This window comes from Petaurus breviceps, unplaced genomic scaffold (assembly GCF_028583685.1).
Source record: "Petaurus breviceps papuanus isolate PSGF00001 unplaced genomic scaffold, PetGlider_PUasm1.0 582, whole genome shotgun sequence".
NCBI classification, from domain to species: Eukaryota; Metazoa; Chordata; class Mammalia; order Diprotodontia; family Petauridae; genus Petaurus; species Petaurus breviceps.
The window spans coordinates 9,749,268-9,771,664 of record NW_027186390.1 but is presented as its reverse complement, the minus strand read 5'-3'; the positions used below and the strand labels follow the sequence as shown (position 1 = coordinate 9,771,664).

At 35.3% G+C, this 22,397-nt stretch overlaps 1 protein-coding gene across 4 annotated transcripts in view; it reads right to left on the bottom strand.

Annotated features, from left to right (window-relative positions):
• The window catches only part of LOC138173536 (gastrula zinc finger protein XlCGF26.1-like), a 57,086-nt gene that overhangs the window by 12,049 nt on the left and 22,640 nt on the right, over nucleotides 1–22,397 (bottom strand). For 3 of the 4 annotated variants that reach the window (XM_069103564.1, XM_069103563.1, XM_069103565.1), the window contains exons 3-5: nucleotides 20,831–20,930; nucleotides 18,913–19,158; nucleotides 2,956–3,089 (exon numbers count right to left, since the gene is read on the bottom strand). In XM_069103564.1, coding sequence (XP_068959665.1) covers nucleotides 2,956–3,089; nucleotides 18,913–19,158; nucleotides 20,831–20,930 — 480 coding nt within the window. Of the gene's footprint in view, nucleotides 1–2,955; nucleotides 3,090–4,232; nucleotides 4,426–18,912; nucleotides 19,159–20,830; nucleotides 20,931–22,397 lie in introns of those variants that run through there. The other variant, XM_069103566.1, reaches the window with a different exon arrangement.

Sequence of the window (22,397 nt, the reverse complement as noted above, 5' to 3'; positions counted from 1 at the left end):
CTAGAATCAAAGATTATTTCATTTTTATGTCACTAAAATTTTTTATTATGTTTTTAATTACATAATTACTGGTTCACTCATCTGGCATAAAGTATGCAAAGTTAAGAAAATACCATACCCCAGGACTATAACAATGTAAGTTAAAAGAAAACCAATACAAAACAATCAAAACTGAATGTTGCAAAATTACAAAGAAACAGCATAGTTCCAAAAAAGAGATATGAGAAGACAACTAAACTTCAGTCCTTTACAGAGGTAGGTGGGAGATCCATGCGTGTAGAATACTGCATATATTTTTAGACTTTTTCAACTTACTGATCAACAAAATTTGTTATATACAATGGTTCTCTGGGAGGGGTTATGAGGAGAGCGACTGAATGAAATTTGGGTGGGGTAAAAAATAAAAGATATAAAGAAAATGTATTTAAAAATTTAAAAGTATATTTGCTTATTATTCTCTAATAATATAAAATATTTTTATTAACTGGAAAGTATTTTGGTCAGGCCCTTTTCAGATATCTTACTGATTATCTGTTTAAGTATACAAATGCTTCCTGAAGCTGCTATTTAGTGCTCTATGTATTAGAAAAGACTATATACCATAGTAGGTATTAAATTCAGATCATATTAGAGAAATATTTTTTTCTAATTAGGCTTAAGTCACAGTCATTAATAGAAGATAATCCCCTTATTCACTTTAATCACTCAACTCTCCTTGGTTCTTAACATCACAATATTCTTTAAAAGAGAAAAATAAAAATGGACAGTACCTGTAATGTCCAAAAATTCCATATGAAGCTAGATTAAAAAGACACTGTGTGGTAATCTAAGAACTCTATGACTGCCACTTTTTTTCATCAGGAAGAAGGAAGTGGGCATAACCATGGAAATGTAGTTTCCATAAACATAAATCTCAAACAACCCCCAAACCCAGCAACACCAATGAAGCAGAGTCTTGGCTCTCTAACAGAGAACTCAGCATTACATGAAACAAAGCAAATGAAAAGAAACCTTTCCTAAAATGAAAAGTTCTTCAAAAGATCCGAGCTCATACTTTTTCACTGAGGCAGATGCCTTTTATTTGGGGAAATAAACCACGTCCCTAAATGTCAGTAGCTATAGAAAAAAAAGTACTTGTTTTTTTTAAAAAGGCAGACTATAACACATACCTAAATTTTGTCATGTTCCTCAAAAAGTTATGCCTTCGTTATAGTATGATACTTCAGCTCTAGGGTGGATTTAGCTATTTCTGTTCTGTTTCCTGACATGGGAAAGGTGTGTGGAAGAGTTAATAATATCCCTTGATCTAAATGTACTTAGAAACACCTGGAACCCAGGCAAACTCAGTAAGACGGCACTTTCTGGTGCCAAGGAGACTGGCCATCATGTCAGAACTTGCTTTTTCCTTTGAACCAAACCACTAAGATGAAGGGAGAGAACAAGATGCTCTTTCTCAGAACCATGGGGAAACCAATCCCTTACCTCATCCCCTAAACTCTACCTTGTTGCTCTAAAACAGATCACACTAAGAATGGGGCCTAAAGAATATTTCTCTGCCAGGAGCCAAAAAGTAGAAAAGGAGAATTCAAAGCAGGAAGTGAATATGTAACTTAACTGATTCACTTTTTCAGTCACTATGGACTTTCAAAACGTTGTTATTCTTTTAAAACTTAGAATACGTTATCATATAGATGGGTAAATGAACATTTAATAAATGCCTAGTGACAATAATACTAATTCATATTTTGAAAGGCACTGTGGTATATAAGAAAGAGCACTGAATGTGGAGTCAGGAGATAGACAGTTATATAAATATGATATATCATTTCTAGTGGAAAGGAAAAAGGGATTATCTATAATGCCTGTCAGAAGCCACCAGCTCTAAAATTCTGTGACTCCGTATCTTCAGAGAAACAAGTTTACTACTGGCTAAGTAAAGCCAAACCCTTCTCCAAAGACAGGAAAGATAAATGAATGAAAAAATAAAAATTTATTAAGTGCTTATTCATTACCTTATATGTGTATAAAGCTTACAAGTTTTTAGACTTTCACATACATTACTTCTGACCACATGGTTATAGTTAAGGCTACCCCACCTTAGCACCCACCCAGAAACACATGGCCGTGTAACCTTGAGCAAGTTACTTAACCCCAATTGCTTAGGGGCGGCCAGGTGGCTCAGCAAGTAAGTGCACTGGCTCCAGTGTCGGGATGACCTGGGGATCAAATCCGGGCTCAGATACTTAGCACCACACCCAGAAATAACTGGCTGTGTAACCTTGAGCAAGTTACTTAACCCCGATTGCTTAAAAAAAACAAAACAAAACAATATAACCTTTCTGGGCCTCAGCTTCTTCATTTGTAAAATGAGTGGTTTGGATTAGAGCTGCTAACATCCTTCCCAGCACTAACACAATGCTAATTTCCCTTGTGCAAGTAAAAGACAGAAGAGTTAGCAGAGGTAAAAAGAGGGAAGGAGATACTAACCACCACAAATAAGCCTTTAGGATTTATAGGTCTGTATGAAAAGGGAAAGAAATGCCCTTGATCCTAGGAGACTGGGGCAGAACCCAGCATCAGAATTTATTAGCTTAAGCATTTAAATAATTTCACTTGGGCTCCCACCTATAGGAAAGGCAAGATTTTGAGAGCTGTCAGAGGTAGGGAGATAAAGGAAAAAAGAAAAGTGTGAAGAACCTGTCAAAGTGCCCAGCTGTTGCTCCCCTACACAAAATCATAAACTCTATCAAGTCACTGCATTAAAGAGGAAGAACCATACATAAATAAACCAGGAGAAGAAAAAGAAGCTTCTTCTCAAAACTATGAGATAGCACAAGAGCACCACCTACTGTAAAAGGACTGGCTCTCTATCTAAAACCATGGCTTTTTAAAGGATTTAAAGGATTACTGTTGTTGAAAGGCACCTCAAGCAGCAGATGAAAACTACTGGCTTACCAGTATGGATCCGCATGTGTTGTATCAATGAAGCCTTCAGTCTTGTTTTATAGTCACAGTGCTGGCAATGGAAAGGCTTAACTCCAGCGTGTATACCCATATGTCTCTGCAAGGCCAATTTGGAGGAACATTTCCTATTCGAAAGGAAGCAAGGTTTGTCAAAACTGAGTAAAGTAAGGTTTTAGTTCCTCCTCTTTAAAATGGAGGGGCTAGGCTAGGTGAACTCACAGTTATCTTCTAGTTCTAGGCTGTTTCTCACTTTAATAAAGAATGTGAATCTAAAGATATGGCTGTTGCAAAAAAATCACCTGGGAAAGTGTCAAAATACCACCGCAGCTGTAACTTTTCTGATCTAAATGTCTACCAGGAGAATTCTTTAATTAGCATACCACAGAAAGTAACTAGTAGGTGGCAGAGTGGATAGAGCACTGGGTTTAGAGTCTAGAAGACCAAATACTACCTCAGAAACTTTCTAGCTGTGTGACCCTGGAGAAGTCACTTAAGTTCTCTGTACCTCAGTTTCCTTATCTGTAAAATTAGAGGATTGGGGGCAGCTAGGTGGAGCAGTTAATAGAGCACTGACCCTGGAGTCAGGAGGACCTGAGTTCAAATCCAGCCTCAGACACTTAATAGCTGTGTGACCTTGGGCAAATAACTTATCCCCAATTGACTTGCCTTCCCCCCTCAAAATAAAAAAAAAATTAGAGGGTTAGACTTGATGGCCTGTAAGTTTCCTTTTGGCTCTGAGTTCATGATCTTATGATCTTAAGATTTTTAGTTTTCACATATGAATGAGCACTATCAGAAGTGTTTATAATGTAAGTAATCGGATTGCCAGTTTATCATAAAATTTTGTTTAAAATATTAAACTAAGAACAGATCCTGTTCTAGAAAACAACTTATTTACAAACAAAGCACATTCAACTGAAGAAGCATTTTATTAAGCACCTACTATGTGCTAAGTAGCATAGCATGGTGAATAGAGTGCTAGCTTTGGAGTCAAGAAGACTTGGGTTCAAGTTGTACCTCTGACTCATATAGCTATGTGACCTTGGGTAAGTCACTTAACCTCTTAGTGTGTTCTAGGAACCTCTCAAAGATTAAAAATTATAGATGAGCTCCTAATCTGTAACAATGAAGTTCCTATATCAAGTATTCATTAGAACAACAAAATTAGTTTTGTCCCCCCCCCCGATTTTTTTGTCCTCATGCAGTTTACATTTGCATGAAGTGGTGACAGTCAAAAGACTGTACAGACAATACAGTATTATTGATTAGTTTTAAGTTTCAATTTATTTATACAAGGAAGGTAGAGAAATTATAGCAAGAAGAATATCAGAAACAATAAAAGTTATGCTAAAAAGTTTTTGTTGTTCAGTTGTGTCCAATTCTTCATGACTCTGTGGATCAAAGCTGTTCATGGGGTTTTCTTGGCAAATATACTGAAGTGGTTTGCCATCTTCTTCTCCACTGTAATAAGACAAACAGAGGTTAAGTGACTTGCCCAGGGTCACACTGTTAGTATGTGTCTGAGACCAGATTGGAATTTGACTCCAAGACTGGTGTTCTCTCCACTGAGCCACCTAGCTGCCTAAACTTTAAATTGGAAAAACTCAAAAGTTTCCAGATTTTTATGAAATTCCATATAACATAATACAAACTAGAAAAAGATAGGCAGCCAAAAAATTCTACTACCTTATTAGCAAACTGACAAAATTTAAGAGCAAACGCTAATTATATGTATTCAGTCTTATATACTGAAATTCCAATGTGACTACTATGGCAATGTAATGTATTTAAACAGCAGTTTTTAGGTGACAATCTCAAGAGCTAAACCAGATGTCCCTTAAGGTCCCTTCCAGTTCTACAGTTATGATTCTATCTATCTATCTATCTATCTATCTATCTATCTATCTATCTATCTATCTATCTATCTATCTATCTGTCTGTCTATCGGCAAGCCACTTAACCCTCTTTGCCTCAGTTTCCTTATCTGTAAAATGAGCTGGAGAAGGAAATGGTAAACCATTCCAGTACCTTTGCCCAGAAAACCCCAGATGAAGTCAGGAAGAGCTGGACATGACCCAAACAAATGAAGAATATCTACTGTACACAATACTCTACAAACCATTTCATTTAGTAGGACTGAGGAGGGAAGGGCTAGAGAGTATTGGTGTTATACAATTGCTGTTATATATGCTAAGGGAAATTATTAGGTCCCTGCACAGGACGGATGCTTTTCCTGACAATATCATTAAATCTCTGTGCTTGTTTTTCATCTGTAAAATGGAGATAATATTTACAGCCAAATCTTGCCAAACTAATCTTTACAACATCTCTCCCATTAGTCTACTTCTCTCTACTCACACTTACTACCCTAATTTGTAGCCTAACTTACCTCTCACTTAGACTACTGCAGTAGTCTCCTAATTATCCTACCCCTCTCCAATTCTTATTTCACATGGGAGCCAAATTGGTCTTCCTAAAGCACAGGTCAAACTATGTCAGTCTCACACTCAAGACACTTCAGTAGCTCCCTTTTTCCTCTAGGAAAAAACAAACAAACCCTTTTGTTTGATTTTTCAAGTTCTTTACAATCTTGCTCCAGCCTACCTTTCCAGACCTGATGTACATCATTCTCTTTCATGTACAATGTATGGCACAGACTGGCCAGCTTGTTGTTCTGCTACATGGATCTTGCCCATGTCTGGAATGAACTCACTCTTTATCTCCACCTCATAAAATCCCTAGTATCCTACTTTGACCTCAGCTCAAGTTCCATCTATATAAGAAGTCTATCCTGATCCTGCCCTATCCCTAACCCCCAAGAGCAATGCCCTCCTCCCTTAGAAATTATGTTATATAAACAACATATATAAATGTGTTATATAAATATATTTAAAATACAGAAATATAATATAAATATATTTAGATAAATAGTATAATATAATACAATATAAATATGTAAATATATAAGTAATATGTAAATAGCGTAAATATGTTATACAAATATAAACATGTTACATGTATTATCATATAAATTATGTATGTGTTGGTTTCCCCTAATTAAATGTACGCTCCTTGAGAGAAGGGGCTAGTTTTTTCTTTGTATTCTTAGCACGTGGCACAGTGCCTGGCACATAAGTAAATCTATCTAATAAATGCTTGTTAAACTGAATTGAATTGAATATCAGAAACGATTTCAACTTCAACACTTTTAAAAAGGTTCTTCTGAAAAATTCTTTTTTGTTTTGTTTTTTTAGCAATTGGGGTTAAGTAACTTGCTCAAGGTTACACGGCCAGGTGTTTCTGGGTGGGTGCTAAGTGTCTGAGCCCGGATTCGATCCCCAGGTCATCCCGACACTGGGGCCGGTGCTCTTACTTGCTGTGCTACCTGGCTGACCCTGAAAAATTCTTACAAGAAAATGAATATATTCTTGTAAAAGTAGAAGCCTTTTAATGTCCACTTAAAAAAAAATAGTCTCAAGTAACTGGAAAATTAGCTGGGTTCAAATCTGTCATCTGTTAGATGCTGCCATTTCCTACTTAAGTGACCCTGGGCAAGTCACATAACCATCCTGACCCTTCTACATCTATAAAATGAGGGAGTTTGACTTGATCTCTGAAGTCCCTTCCAATTACAGGTTTATAGAAACTTACACAGCTTGAAGACTCACTACATAAAGGAAAGTATTTATAAGACTTGGAGCTAGCATAAAGAAACAGATCCAAGAGGATCAAAACTCGAGGAGAAGAAACTCTTGCTAATAACTCTAGGTTCCAATACCAAAATCACAAACAGGACTAAAGAGGCACTATAAATTGTCTACAATATTTAAAATTGAATCCCACCACTGGAAAACAAGAGAACACAACTATAAATAACAGAACCTTCCTGGATGTCCAAGAATTACAAACAGATAAAAGGAAAATCATGAAAAACAAAGAAACAAAGAAAATATATGAACTACCAAAATACTGCATAATAGCTTCAAGTACCTCATCTAGCACAAGAAGGCAAAGTTATAGCAGATTACCCTCATTTAATTGAGGACAAAGGACTTCCTTGTTGGTGCTTTTCACTCTGTAATCAAAATACAATTTTGAATAGCTTAAATGATTCTTATACTGAATGGATCATTATTTATTTGAGTCATCTGCATTAGTTACTGTACCACTACCACCAAATACTGGTGATGCAGCAGAAAAACTTCATGACTCATTTTAGAGCTAGAAAATAATCATGAGACTGCTGCAAACATGAATTTGTTTTTATCTGTGGAGAGCCTTGCTATCAGGAGGCCCTGGAGTACTTGCTGAATGAATGAAAAAAAGTATGGGTTTTTTTGGTTTAGATGGCAAACTCATGTTACTTTGGAACTTAAAAGAGAAATATCTCTTGTTCTGTTCAAGAAGGATAGTTGGCTATCCAAAAACAAAAAGGTTAAGGAGATACATCTCCATGAATAGGAAATAAAAGTACCACTTGGGAAAGTAAAGTAGCACATGAAAAAAGAGATCTTTTCTTCACAAGTTACTTCTATGAGAAGTGTTTGTGCCTTAGTTCCTAAAGCCTACTATCTTCTAGTGACAGAAATAGCATCCAAATAACCATGATGAAAATAAAAATAAAGGGTATCTTAATCAAACCACTTATTTTTTAAAAAAAGATGAAAAGAATAGGATCGTAGAATACTTACACCTCTAGAAAAAAAGGGGGGTCCCATTTAGAAAACCAATTTAACCTCTTACCATAAAGAATCATTTATGGATAATAACTTATTAACCCATCATTTTAGAAAAATATGCACAGCCACAGAACAAGTGCCAGTAAAACATTAAAACAAGAAAAATTTAAATGGTTAAAACTATTAATATGGACTGCATATCTTCCTTGTACAAAATATGGAGAAATCATAGCAATAACAACCTTAGAAATAAAAAATATAACCTATCCAGAATGAAAATGTCATGTGATACAAAAGACTTCATTAGGTTGAGAGCTGACATAGTATATAATTGAGTCCTAGATTTGTCATCAAAAGACCAGAATTCCTAGGATCATAGAACCAGAGCTAGATAGGTCTTACATACTATCTAGTCAAACCCCTTCATTTTATAGATAAAGAAACTGAGGCAGGAAAGGTTAAGTAACTTGCCCAAGGCACACAATAAGTAGCAGAGTTGTCTTGAACTCATGCCCTCTGATTCCAAAGCCAACATTCTTCAACCAACCCACCACCCCCATCCAGGTCTGCCACTTCCAAGATGCAAGACCCTGCACAAGACAAAGGACCTCTCTAAGCTGGTGTCCTCACATATAAAATGGATTAAAATTTCTAATACTGACTTCATTCAAAGGGTTGTTGTGAAGTACAAATGAGATGTATATATATATATATTATATACATATATATAATCACCATAACTATTCATTGTTATTTACAAATAGCTTTTTAAAATTGTGCGTAATTTATACAATACTATTGGATTCCTGTGACAGTTCTTCCACTTCTGCAATGATAGCAGGTGGCAGTTACAGAAAAAGAGGCTCAAAATTACAGTTTTTAGATTGTCTATAAGTGCTAAGTTAGTTGTCGGTCCTCTAAACAAAAAATTAAAAGTTGCAGCCAGTGGGAGGATAGCTAACACTTCTAAGTTTTCCTTAGAGAACTTGTTCCCCTTAGATACAAATAGAGGTGCTGGCAGAATTGGCTTTATTGTACATCAAAATACAAGAAATATTTCACAAGACACTTGATCATCTTGTACTGTAGTGCTCCTCCTGCAGAACATTTGCAAAATTCCACCATGAAAATAATCACATCTTATGTTCCAGTATTTGTTGCAGAGGATCCAGAAATAGTAATTTTACAAAGAACTCAGTTAGTACCTTCTGACCCTTCCCCAAATTAAATCAATATACTGTGATATTTAGTCATTTCAATGATATGTGCAATGGTGCGCACAAGAGGCCAAAGGCTTGCTGACTATACCGAAATCACACACCTATATATTATGAATATGAGAATGAAGTTAGAAGGCATCAAATACAGCAAGTGTCAAATAAGAGAATAAAAGACTAAACTGGTTATATTTTAATATATGGTGTATTACTGTTTAAAATATGGCAATCTTTTCCAAATCAGCTGTATGCTGTCAGACCACTAACTTGTTATTCTAACAATATTAATATTTTAAGGACACTGAACAATTGGTTCTAAAAGACAACTGAAAATACAGAAAGATACCAAGAGCTTGGGAAAAAAGTCATGTGCCTTCAGACAATCAGGACAGTATGGAAAGCTACAAGTTTATCATACTTAAAAAGAAAAGCAAGCTGTACACAATAAAGACCTTCAGTTTCATGTACAATCCTCTTTTTCTCTTCCTCTATGTATCCATTACGTGAGATGTACAAATTTAGAGACACCTCCACTCCAAATGTTCATACAGACTATTTGTGCCCAACCTGTGGTAGTCTTCTGAACCTCTATTGGTCTAATAAGTTAAAGTTGGACATCCTATATCTTGACTCCAAAACAGTGATATCATTTAGTCCTCTTTGAGAACAAAAGAAAAATAATCATATATAGACAAATGCCTGTGCCAGGCTTTTATATTAATTTATGAACTTAATATTTAAGTTCAGAAAGAATAAAAATATTTTAAAACCCTGGACCTTATTTTTATATAAATACCGAGCCATATATGCCCTTCCCATCTCTTTATGACAATAATCCCAAATCTGTAAAATGTTAATCTACAAATACATTGATATCACTATTAATGAAGTTTTAAGGTAAGAATAAGAAGGTTTTCAAGAATACTAATATGTCCCTTGCCCATAAGAGACACATAATACATGTCTGATAACTAGAATGCCATCTCTTGGGGCGGCTAGGTGGCGTAGTGAGTAAAGTGCCAGCCCCGGAGTCAGGAGGATCCGAGTTCAGTTCCGGCCTCAAACACTTAACACCCACATAAAAACACTAGCCATGTAACCTTGGGCAATTTACTTAACCCCAATTGCCCTACAAAAGGCCAAAAAAAAAATCTAGAATGCCATCTCTACAAGCTTTTATATATATATATTTTATTTATTTATTTATTTCTAGGGCCTTTTGTCCCTTGGGGATTTGGGGATGGGAAAGAGGAGACAGAAGTATTTTCATATCATATTATGTTTTAATAATTTTTTTTGTTTGAATTGACTTTTTTTTTAAACTGAAACTATGAATATATTAGTGTAAGGAATTCTTAGTGAGGAAATTCCCTCAACATTTCAGGTTGACATCTTCCCTGCAACATGTAGTCTTTTTGAGAGGTTTTTCTTTTTTTAAAGTTATTTTTTATTTTTGGAGTTCTTTTAAAAAAAAATTTTGTTCCAAATTCTTTCCCTCCCTTGAATCCCTCCCCCACTCATTAAGCAAGTAATTTGATATCAATTATACATATGAAATCATGCAAAACATATTTCCATATTAGCCACGTGGAGCATGTAGTTTTAAAAAATTGCTTGAAACACTGAACTGAGAGGTTAAGTGGCTGTCATGAAAATTTGGAGGGGAGTTCCAGTAAAAGGCACATAGAGCACCTCTAAGATGGGTCAAAATCGTTTATTAATACTCAAAGCCAAGCATGGCATAGCAGAGTATAGACAGATGGAAAATTCAGTCAAGGATAGAGTCATATGCCATTTACCTTTCCTCCATCCTCCCATGGGGCAGCAAAGCAGCATAGTGGCCCCAGTGAGCAGTGATATATGCACTTGCTGAGGACCTAGGTTTACAATGGGTTTTCAAATAAAAGACTTACTATGGCAGCTATCACACTGCCAGTGGAACAATGGGATTGTGAAATATGGACTATGGTCAAAACACCTAAAGATTAAACAGGAAGACAGGAGGTGAAGGTGAAATTATAACTGTGTCACATCAATAATTTGTGGGAGAGTCTCATCAGATGGCTCTAATTACAACTGAGTGTGGTGAAGCCTTTTGCATACTGTTAACCTATAAGAATAGCAGACCAAGAAGAATGGGCTTACAGACTCCTCTGATTATTAAGTTACTTCCACAGGATCAACCAGTATGTGTCAGAGATGGGAATTGAACCTAGGCTATCCTGACTCCTAAGCCAATTATCTATCCTTTACACAGAAGTACCTCTTGGATTAAACAAAACTTTGTTTCTTTCTTTTTGAAGGCAACTTTATAGGGAATCGATTTTCCTATTTCATCCAAAAACTTAACTGTCAATCAATAAATATCTATTAAGTATCTAACTGGCAGAGCTAGGATTCAAACCCAGGTCCTTTGACTACAAATCCAGTGTTCTTTCCATTATCAAGTCAACAAGCATTAAGCATCTACTATGTACCAGGCACTGTACTAAGTAATGGGAAAACAAAGAAAGTCAAAACAGTCCCTGCTCCCAGGAAACTCAAGTCTAATGGGTGGAACAGTAGCATACAAGCAAGTATTGCACAAACAAGATTTATACAAGATAAACTAAAGAGAAGCAATAGAGGGATGGAACTGGCATTAAGCAGGAATAAAGGAAGTTTCCCAATTCCTCAGCAAAGGTAGGAACTCGAAGAAAGTCAAAGAAGTCAACTGATAGAGATGAGAATATCAGACATGGAGCATAATCAGTGAAAATGCACCAAGTCAGGAGAAGGAATGTTGCATCCAAGGAACAGCAAAGAGGCTATTGTGGCTGGATTTCAGAATACTTGGAAGGGAGTATGGTGTGAGAAATTGAAAAGGTAGGAAAGGACAAGGTTATGAAGGACTGATCTTGGAGGTAACAAGGAGGTACTAGTTTATTAGAAACAATGTATGTCTGTATAGTGGGACTGTGTGTGACACAATCAGATTTGCCCTTGAGGAAGATTAATCTGACTGCTAAGTGGAAGATAGATTATAGTGGGGAAGAGACTGGAGGCAGGAAGACCATCCTGAAGGCTATTGCAATAGTACAGGCATGAGGTGATAAGGATAGTGGCAGTATTGAGGAGAAGAGGCAGCATATGAAGAGATGTTATGAGAGTAGAATTGATATGACTCAGAAACTGACTGAATGTGGTGGGGGTGGTGTGGGAATGAAGAATGAAGGGAAGCCTAGTGATAAGATGCCTACAAAACATCTTAAAAGTTAACAGACATCTTAAGATGCCTATTAAATGCAAATTATCCAATAGACAGCTGAAATGTGAGAGGTCAGAGGAGAGGTTAAAGTTAGATAAGTAGATTTGAGAATTATCATTAGTTAGATAATTGAATACATGATAAGATGGACAAGACAGAAAATAGTAAGATCACCAAGCAAAAACAGTATACAGAAGGAGAAGAGAAGGTGGTCCAGGATAGACACTTTGGACCACATAAAAAGAAAGTTTGACTTCGCCTCCTTCTTAGGCAGGGAGTTATTTTAATTTAAGAGAACAGCCTATACGGTTTCTAAAGATCTTTGTTAAGTCAATACTATAGGCAAAATTCTAGTGAATTATACACATCTTGAATGCCAAGAGAAAGTTAAAATCTTAAAGTCACAGATCTCTGTGAACCACCTTACTCATAATGATGGACATCAAAGTATAAAGAGGCCACAGATGCCCCACACTCCTAGTTATTTATGTCATATCTCTGGCTGAGATTTTACAGTTTGTTTTGTCATAAAACATAAAAAGTATTAACTTTGTTTCATGGTTCAAAGGTTTATTTTGAATTTATAGTTTATTTCTTGAGCTTTGTTTAGGTCAGGATTGGGGAATTATTTTTTAAATGAGGGCTTTTAGTGATAGAGAAATAAATTAGTTATTAGAAGCAAGTTAATTTAGGTTGGTTAAAAAAGTTTTGGAGAATAAGGACTATAAATATTTTACCTACCTGGCTTAAAAAAAGTCCAGGATTCTTTTTTTTTTTTTTGGAGGGCAATTGGGGTTAAGTGACTTGTGCAAGGTCAGATGGCTAGTTTTTGTGTTAAGTGTCTGAGGCCGGATTTGAACTCAAGTACTCTGGACTCCAGGGCCGGTGCTCTATTCAATGATCCATCTAGCTGCCCCAGGACCAGGATTCTTAAGAAGCAGCATGTATTAGGAGATAGGAAAATGGACTTGGAATCAGAAATTAATGGAAAATATAAAAATATATGGAGTTTGATATTACAGGATCTCAAACTATATTACAAAGTATTAATCATTTTCTAAAAATGGTATTGGGAGAAGTACATTCAGAAATTAGTAGACTAGATCTAAAATAAAGATCTGAAAGAAAATTAGCAATATTGTTCAATGTTTCATAATTCCCAGAACAAACTAGGAAAGTACTCCATTTCACAAGAATAATGAGCAGAACCAGAAAGTTGTTCAGCAGAACATAACTTTAGGTCACCATTTTATGCTATCAAAACTGCTAAACTAGGATTGCTGCAATTCAATCCAGAATTTCTTGTCTGTGGATGCTATAATCCTTTCTATAATGATATTTTTGCTATTTAGGATTTTTGTAATAGCAAAGGAGTATATGATTTTTACATTTTCCATCTATTCCTCTGCCTCATTTTCCACATTTTTTCATATTCTTATTTATCCCTTTAACAATGCTATATTCCATTATATTGTTACACCATAATTAATTGTCATATCCCAACTGTTAGGCATATTACTTCTTTCCAATTTTTAAACAACTATATAGAAAGCATATATTAATCCATGACAGGTCTTCCTCTTTTTACAGCTTAAGCTTATCTACTTCTGACCTTTTAAAAAAGTGTTTAATTGATATTTTCTGTTCCTTACATTATCCTAGTTATGCCAGGTATCCTTGTCCTCCTTGTTCTCCCCCAAAGTCATCCCATATGACAAATAGTATCTCTGAGAGAGAGAAAATCATCACAACTGATCATATAAAAATTCTTAAAACATGTGCAATACATAACATCTGCTGATCTCCCACCTCCATAAAGGGGTGGATACCAATATGTCTTAATTTTCCCCTTCTAATGACAACTTTAGGATATAGCTCTTTAAAAGGATCATTGAATAGAAGGTGTGTGTGTGTGTGTGTGTGTGTGTGTGACAAACAGCCATTCCTCCAAAGATAAGTAGTCAAAGGATAAACAGCTCTCTGCAAAGTGTTAAAAAAACCACATGAAAAAAGGCTTGAAATCACTAATGGTGGAAATAAAAATCAAAATAATCCTGAGATTTTACCACATACCCTGCAAAATGGCAAAAAATGACAAAAATGGCAATATTGTTAGAGGGGTTATGATATGATAAGTATACTGTTGGTAGAGCTGTAAAATGGTAAAATAGAAAACAACTTGGAATTAATAAAGTGACTAAAATGTCCATACCCTTTGGACCAGAGACTCTATTATTACGTTTATATCTCAAGGAAGCCATAGATTAGAAATCCTCATAGAGGTTTCCGGTACTGGGCAGGGCACGTGTCTCTTTTCGGGTGGTTGCGCTTGCCAAAATGAAGTTTAATCCATTTGTGACCTTGGACTGAAGCAAGAACTGAAAGAGACACTTCAATGTGCCCTCACACATCTGGCACAAGATCATGTCATCCCCGCTCTCCAAGAAGCTGAGGCAGAAATACGTGTGCTCGATGCCCATCCAGAAAGACGATGAGGTCCAGGTGGTTCGTGGACACTACAAGGGTCAGCAAATTGGCGAGGTAGTTCAAGTTTACAGAAAAATACGTCATTACATTGAGTGCATACAATGTGAAAAAGCTAATGGCACAACTGTCCATGTGGGAATTCACCCTAGTAAGGTAGTTATCACAGACTAAAACTGGACAAAGATCGCAAAAAGATTATTGAGCGTAAAGCCAAATCCCAGCAAGTAGGAAAGGAGAAGGGCAAATATAAAGAAGAAACCATGAAAAGATGCAAGAATAAAATGGTCTGTTGTACAGTTGTAATTATAAATGAAAATTTAAAAAAAAGAAATCCTCATAAACTCCAAAATATTTATAGCAGCACTTTTTTGCAACAGCAAAGAACTGGAAACAAGGTAGATCCCCATCAACTGGGAAATGGCTAAACAAAGTGTGGCATATGAATGTAATAGTAATAGAATATTACTGCACTGTGTGAAAAAAATGATGAATGTGATGACAATAGATAAGCAGAAAATAATATACAAAAGAACTACAATGTTGTAAATGGAAAGAACAACTACACGCCAAAATAAAATAAAAAGTAAATGTAACAAAATTATAAAAGTCAAGAAGACTCTAATAAAGAGATATGAGAGGACTCCTCTAGCCCACCCCTTCATGGAGACGGGGCACTGACAGATCTTAGATACTGCACATGTTTTCAGAATTTTTCTATCGATTAGTTATGCTGATTTTTTTTCTCTCTCTAAAAGATACTATTTGTCATATGGGATGGCTCTCTGGGGGATTGGAGGAAGTGGATACACAGGGATGCCTGGAATAACTATAATGATGTAAGAAACAAAAAAATATCAATAAATAATCATTTTTTTTAATTCAGGGGTAGATAAGGTTAAACTGTAAAAAAAGAAAAAGAAAAGAAAAAAGTTTATAGAGCTCAGATTAAGAACCTCTGCTGTAGTCTATTTCCCTCTTTTTATAAATGATGAAACTGCAGTCTGGGAGATTAAGTGACTTGCCCAGGGTTACACAGGTAGCTAGTAACAGAGAGGGAATTTGAAATTTGAACCTGGGTCCAATGGACTCCAAATCTAGTGCCCTTTTCATTGTACCATGTCTTCAATGTATGATGAGATAAATTTTATAACTACCACTGTATATTATCAGACAACAAAGACTGTGTCAATTTATATTCCCAATAATAATGTAACAGAATGCCTATTTACCATTAGACCCACCAACAATGAATTTTTTTTGGGGGGGAAGGCCAGGGCAACTGGGGTTAAGTGACTTGCCCTAGATCACACAGTTAGTAAGTGTTAAGTGTTTGAGGCCAAATGTGAACTCAGGTCCTCCTGACTCCAGGGCCGGTACTCTATTCACTGAGCCACCTAGCTGCCCCACAACAATGAATTTTATAATTTAAAATATTTTTTCCAATTTTATGGAAATTGCCTAGTTTTAATTTGCATTTTCCTTCCTACCACCCTCTCAGCTGAGAACTTTGCCTCTAAAATGAGTGAAAAAACTGAGGCCATTCATTGAGGTGCTTTCTCTCCTCTTATTACTTCTTTCCTCTCATCTCATTTTGCTCAGGTGCCTTCTGCCACTATCTTCTTCATCTCACCTGATGGGGTAGGTGGCTCTAACTCCTTGCTAAGGAAGTGACCCCATTCTATCCCATTTCCTCTGGCAGACTGCTCCCTCTACCATCCCCACCCTTTCAGTTCTCTTTAATCTCTCCCTATCTTACTGGCTGCTTCCCTACTGCCTATAAACATGACCAAGTCTCTCTCATTCTCAAAAAACCTTCACTTGATTCTCCTATTTCCATTAATTATCATCCCACATCTATTCTGCCATTTGTGGCTAAACTCCAGAAGGCTGTCTACAACAGATGCCTCTACTTCCTCTTCTCTTACTCTCTTAATTCTCTGTAACCTGGCATCTGACCACATCATTCAACCAAAGTTGCTCACTCCAAAGTTCTCCTGACAGCCAAATAAAAAGGTATCTTCACAAATCTCATCTCTTGACCTCTCTTTATCCTTTCACACAGCTGATCACACTCCTCTCTCTGAGATTCTTAGGCCTTCCTCTCCTTTACCTGGTCTTCATTAATCATGCCCATAGGGTTCTGTCCTGGGCCTTCTTTTCTCCTCCTATACTACTTTACTTGGTGACCTCAGTTCTCAAGTGATTCTCTATTCTTTCTATGCTAATTATTCTCCAATTAATTAAACTTCCCTCTTACTAGCAAGCGCACTACCATCCTCCCATGTGGCACTTCTCCATGCTTCTGCACAGGTTGTCACCCACAATGATAATGCTCTGCTTCCTCACCTTAGCCTCTTAGTTTCCCTAGCTTCCTTCAAAATTCAGCCCAAATTCCACCATTTGCTGGAGGCCTTTACCTAATACCCTCTTGCCACTCCCATTCAGCACTAGTGTCTTCCCTCTGTGATTATATCCTCTCTACACTGTATATATCCTGTATATTATAGTTACTTGCATGCAGTCTTCCTCTTTAGAGTGTGAGCTCCTTGAGTTCAGGGACTGCATTTTTGCCTTACTTTGTATCCTCAACACTTAGCATAGTGGTTGGCATATAAGTGCTTAATGCTTTTTGATTCAGTGAAGTCAAAAGGAATGAGAAAGTTTGAGAGAGTACCATTTAACAGAGGTTTTTTAAACTGAAATGAGATGTATCCCCCTGCAGCCGCAAAACTAAAAATTTGTTGAGAAATTAACACCCACTTAAAACAAACACATAGCAACTTATGAACAAGTGTAAAATAACATAGCAAAAATTACATCTTGATGCAAAAAAATAGATTGGTAGAAAGGAGATGATTACAGTTTAAGTAAAATTAACATGCATGAAGGCCTGAAAGATTGAATTGGCAAATTAAGACACAGAATGGAAAGTAGATTGCCAGTTAATGCAAAATTATGCTTCACAACAGAAGAAAATTAGATATGAAAGACAGATTAGAGAGTCAATTTTGTTATCTGAAACTATAATACCAAAGAGAAATCAGGTGCACAATGACATTTTATATGACCTTTATTTTGAATTTAAACTTTTGAAATTTATTTTTTTATAAGAGGAAAAACAGACATACTACAGTAGATTTTTGAATAGAAGGATAACTTTTTAGGTTTTCATTCACACGTGTAGTTGTTGGCCAAATGCAATGGGATAGAAAAAGATAGGCTATGAGACTGGCCAACAAAGCTTTTATAATAGTCCAAAGTATGATAACAATTTAGACTAGGTTGGCTACTGTAGAAATGAAGGTCAAATCTGAGAGACATCACTGAGGAGATGTGAGAGATAAAGATAAGAAAGGAATGTAAAAGATGTCAAACACACAAGCCTAGAAAACTAGGAAGATGAAGTAATCATTGATGGCAAAGGAGAAGCTGAGAAGTGTATCTATCTGGGGAAGGCAAGAAGCATAACTACATTTTTTTCTAACACACTCAGTGGATATATGATTATAATACCCTTTTCTTTTGCTTTTCTAAACTAAATCAAACAACAATATACTCTGTCTACCCACACGTATTTCAGACAACAGGCATAGTCAATGAATTATATAGGTCAGTGCTTGAGCTACTAACCTGTATATTAGAACAGTATTCATTAATGTAAAATGCTACTAAACCCCAGAAGTTAATGCTAAAAAAAAAATCCTTTTTAGGTTAGTGACAAAAATATGTAAAGGAATAATCACTCTATTATGGACAGGAAAGTTGTATAACAGTTGCCAAATTTCAAGTCAATATATGAAATAAGAAGCATATATTATATTCAACAGCTGATGAATATAATACATGAAGATTTATTTTTTTAAAAGGCCTACAATTTGACTATTTAGAATTTCAAAAATGATAATCCTGGGTGAGAGGCTGGGTCAACCACAGCAATCCAGTCTCGGATAACAAATGAATCTAGATGCATTCTCACAAATCATTTCATGAAATGTGTGAACAACAAAGGAGCTTTTACAACTTAGAAAATGTGGAAGAGTGAAGGGATTCTGATCTAGTAACACTTGATTTATAATAGTACTTCTAAGTCTGTCAAGTGGTAGTCTTCTTTTTGCCCACAGAACTCCTGTTCAAAGTATATAAAATCCCAGAATCCTGTGAAATATATCACTACAGATCTGAAAGTAAAGCTTAACACAAAGTAGCTAATGTAGCATTAAATGAGCAGTGATTAAATTCAAAAATAGACAAAAATATCAAGAAATATATGCCTTAATGCTGGTGATAGTTAATATTATCTAACTTTAACAAGTCATACCTGTTGCAAATTTTGCAGGTAAATTCATCAGCATTTTTCCTGGTTCTGGCTGTGGCTTCTGTGCCTGAGTAAATGAGGCTAACCTCTGCTTTCTTTCTTTTTTTTCTCTCTTTTATATTCAGTTTCTGATGCACATGCTTATGATGCCTGCTCAATTGACGTCTGTTTTTGAATCTCTGGTCACATAATGAACAAAGAAAGGCCCTGGCTTTCTTGTGTTTGGACATATGCATCTTCAAATCTGTTCTATACAAATGGGAAGGAAAAAACCAATAATCAAAATAGAAGAATTCATGGCTAAAATAAATTTCAACAAGAAGTGCAGTTTCATTTACACTAAAAACTGCTTAAAAACAACAACCACCAAAATCCTTGTGCTCTGGTTACAAAATAACAGGCCCACTAACTAGTTCCTCATCCAAGCTAAGAGGAGACTAATTTAATATCTAACATAGTTATGCTGAAGAAAATTCAATAAATAAATTCTCCAAAATAGCTTCAAGCAGTCAAAATTGAATACTAAAATACACAATACCATATACTATGCAATGCTTTTCATTCAAGAGTCTTAGAGCAATTTACAATTAGATTTATTTTTAGGGATATTAAAACCAAAGGCTAAAATGGTTTAATAATGATTAATCATTTATTTAAAACTGAAATTTATGATTCTATATGTTATAGTCTAAAGACAAACAGTAATATTTTTTTATCACTGTAAAAATCTATTTTTTTTCTTGACCACAGAATTAAGAGTAGCAACCCAATCCGAAGTGTTAATCATGTTTAAATAACTATCTGCTAGGTATTTTATTAACTGGTGAAGATGATCTTAAAAAGCAGATTGACAATGAAACATCATGCCCATTTGTATTTCTACTAAAATTATACAATGAGCAGTAGTTTCAGTTTAACCAAAGATGTAGGGAGTAGCATTACTCCTATGATGTCTTCCTTTCACTGGGAACAGAGCAAGACAAAGAATAAGAATGGGCTACATGATGCTGTTAGACTCCTAATTGCAGAGGGATAACATCCCTGGTCTGCTGGACAATTATATAACATCATAACTGTACTAAATCATGTAATACTTCTACAACTTAGAAATGAAAGGACCAGAAAAGAGTAGGCAAGATAATATGTTTATGTGAATGATCACTTTCTAAAGTTCAAAAATTGTTTTAAATAGCTCAACATGAAAAATTGAACATTCAAAATTCTCCATATTAATCAGTCCTTTATATAACACACAATATTGGCACTCCCACAATATGGAGTATGCCAAATGATGAGAAATAAAAGGAGAAAAACGAGGGTAATAAAATGCCTCTAATCTCTGGAAAAACCCTGAAATGAAAGTTCAGAGTAATGCCCGAAGAAATGGATGAGAAGGTAGCTTCTGAAAATTAAATGATTAAATGAGATATATGAATCATTTAAATGGTTTTCAGGGCTTCCCAACGATCAGAGAATTTTTCTGGAGAAATTAAATTACCATCATAGAAAAAACTATAAAAGACTCTGTGATAACATAGATGACATCAAATATAATCTACATGATGTAAAAGACAACAATAGTAACCACATCAAACATTTCTTAGATTTTACCAAAAAATAAGGTGACACACTCTATTCTTTGCATTATTAGGGTATTCAGTATATTGTTAATCTACCTATAAAAACACAGTAACCACAGGTTACTAACCTGTTTTTTTTTTAAAAGCTCTAGTTTTTGTTTTATCCTAAATTCAATCTTTTTTTGGTTTAAAACAACAATAACAAAAACCTCTTTTACCAGGATTCCTAGTATATTACCATCACCTCCTTCTACTCTACTCTCAATTTTCCCACCTGCTTTTAACCCTTGAAATTTCAAACAAATTAGTTTTGTAAGAGAGTTGTGATAAAGGTTACCTACATTCTGAAGAACTTTTTTTCACACTCAGTACATGGATGTGGTTTGGCATTATAGTCATGGGTACTATTCAGATGTTTGTGGACCTTAGGCCAATCGCTATCTGTTTTAAAGATTTAAAAAACAAGAACACAAAGAAATATATATATTTAGAGGAACTATTAAATTACATTTTTTGGCATGTTCAGTAGCTACCAGATAATTCTTTTATTGTGATGATATACAGTACACGTACTGCAACTGTAATTTAAAAATTACATTATAGATTATCTCCACTAAAGTTCTCCTTGGATGCCACATTATGGCAGAGTGGATTCTGAATTCTCAAAAGCCTATGCCAGTGGGAGGGACAAGTTACAGGAGCATCTAACAAGGAAAAAAATAAATTATGGGACTGATAATGTTTTCTATGTCTTGTTTAAAGACCAGCCTGGCTGAGAATGTTTTCTATGTCTTGTTTAAAGACCAGCCTGGCTGAGTTCAGAGAGATAACCAAGAAAGTGGCTCCATGAAGTTTTTAGTAACAATTCATGAAAACTGCCTGAGACATAAAGTGGTTGTAATCTGCAAAGAGAGTAAATCAGATCACTAATCTTTTCTGATGTATTTGCACAAGTACATCATTAGGTACCAAATAGTCCAGTGCTACCAAAAACAAAGTTATTTCAAGCAACAAAGCACTATAAATACAGCTTCTAGTGGTAGCAAAGCCTCTCCCCTGAAGTCTTCCTAATGTATTGAGTAATCTTTCTTGCACATATTTTGCTATTCTGCTTACCTTCAATCTGTTCTTCTCTTTTAGGAGTGGTTCACTTCATCCAGAAATGATCACTAACACATACAAAAGAACTATGTTTGTTCTCAGTGTCTTCTGGGTAGTCTGTGGTTAATCTCTTATGTTATTAAAGTGACAATGTCTGTATTTTTGTTCCCAGCAAATTTACTGATAGGAACTTTTTAACAAATTATAAACTCTCAAATGTTCATCCAAAAGTTACATTCACATTCATTCCAGTGAAATCATAGAATCATTATCTCTAGAGCTGGAAAAGATCTCAAAAGCCAGCAAATTCTTTTGTGGAAACAGATCGTTTTAAGTAGTCAACAGGGTTTTGCTTTTTTGCCCAACATGAACTACTAGAGTAAAAGAAAAAAAATACTAATTTGACAGAAACATCAATGAAGAAGAAATATTACTAGAAACTGTAAATGAACTTTTCCAAAACAAAAGAATTTGTTTGGGGATTTCTGATTTGACCTTGTCTTTGGCCTCTGATAGTTCTTGAGTAAAGTTAGCATAGCAATCGCTGCATATAAATGAACCATGTACAGTATCTATTTACCATATAAACTCACTTCTATGGAACTTATATTTTTATTGAGTTTGATCACCTTAAAAAAACAAAAAGGAAATCTGAAAGCATTTTTACAATTAAAATGAGAATTTACTATATTTCTTAAAGAAAAAGACAAACCTAACGATTCAATGATACTTGTCTATTGACAAGATCTAAAAATGTATAGAAAGAAAAGTGGATGAAACTGAACACTAGCTGTGGAATCACTGAAT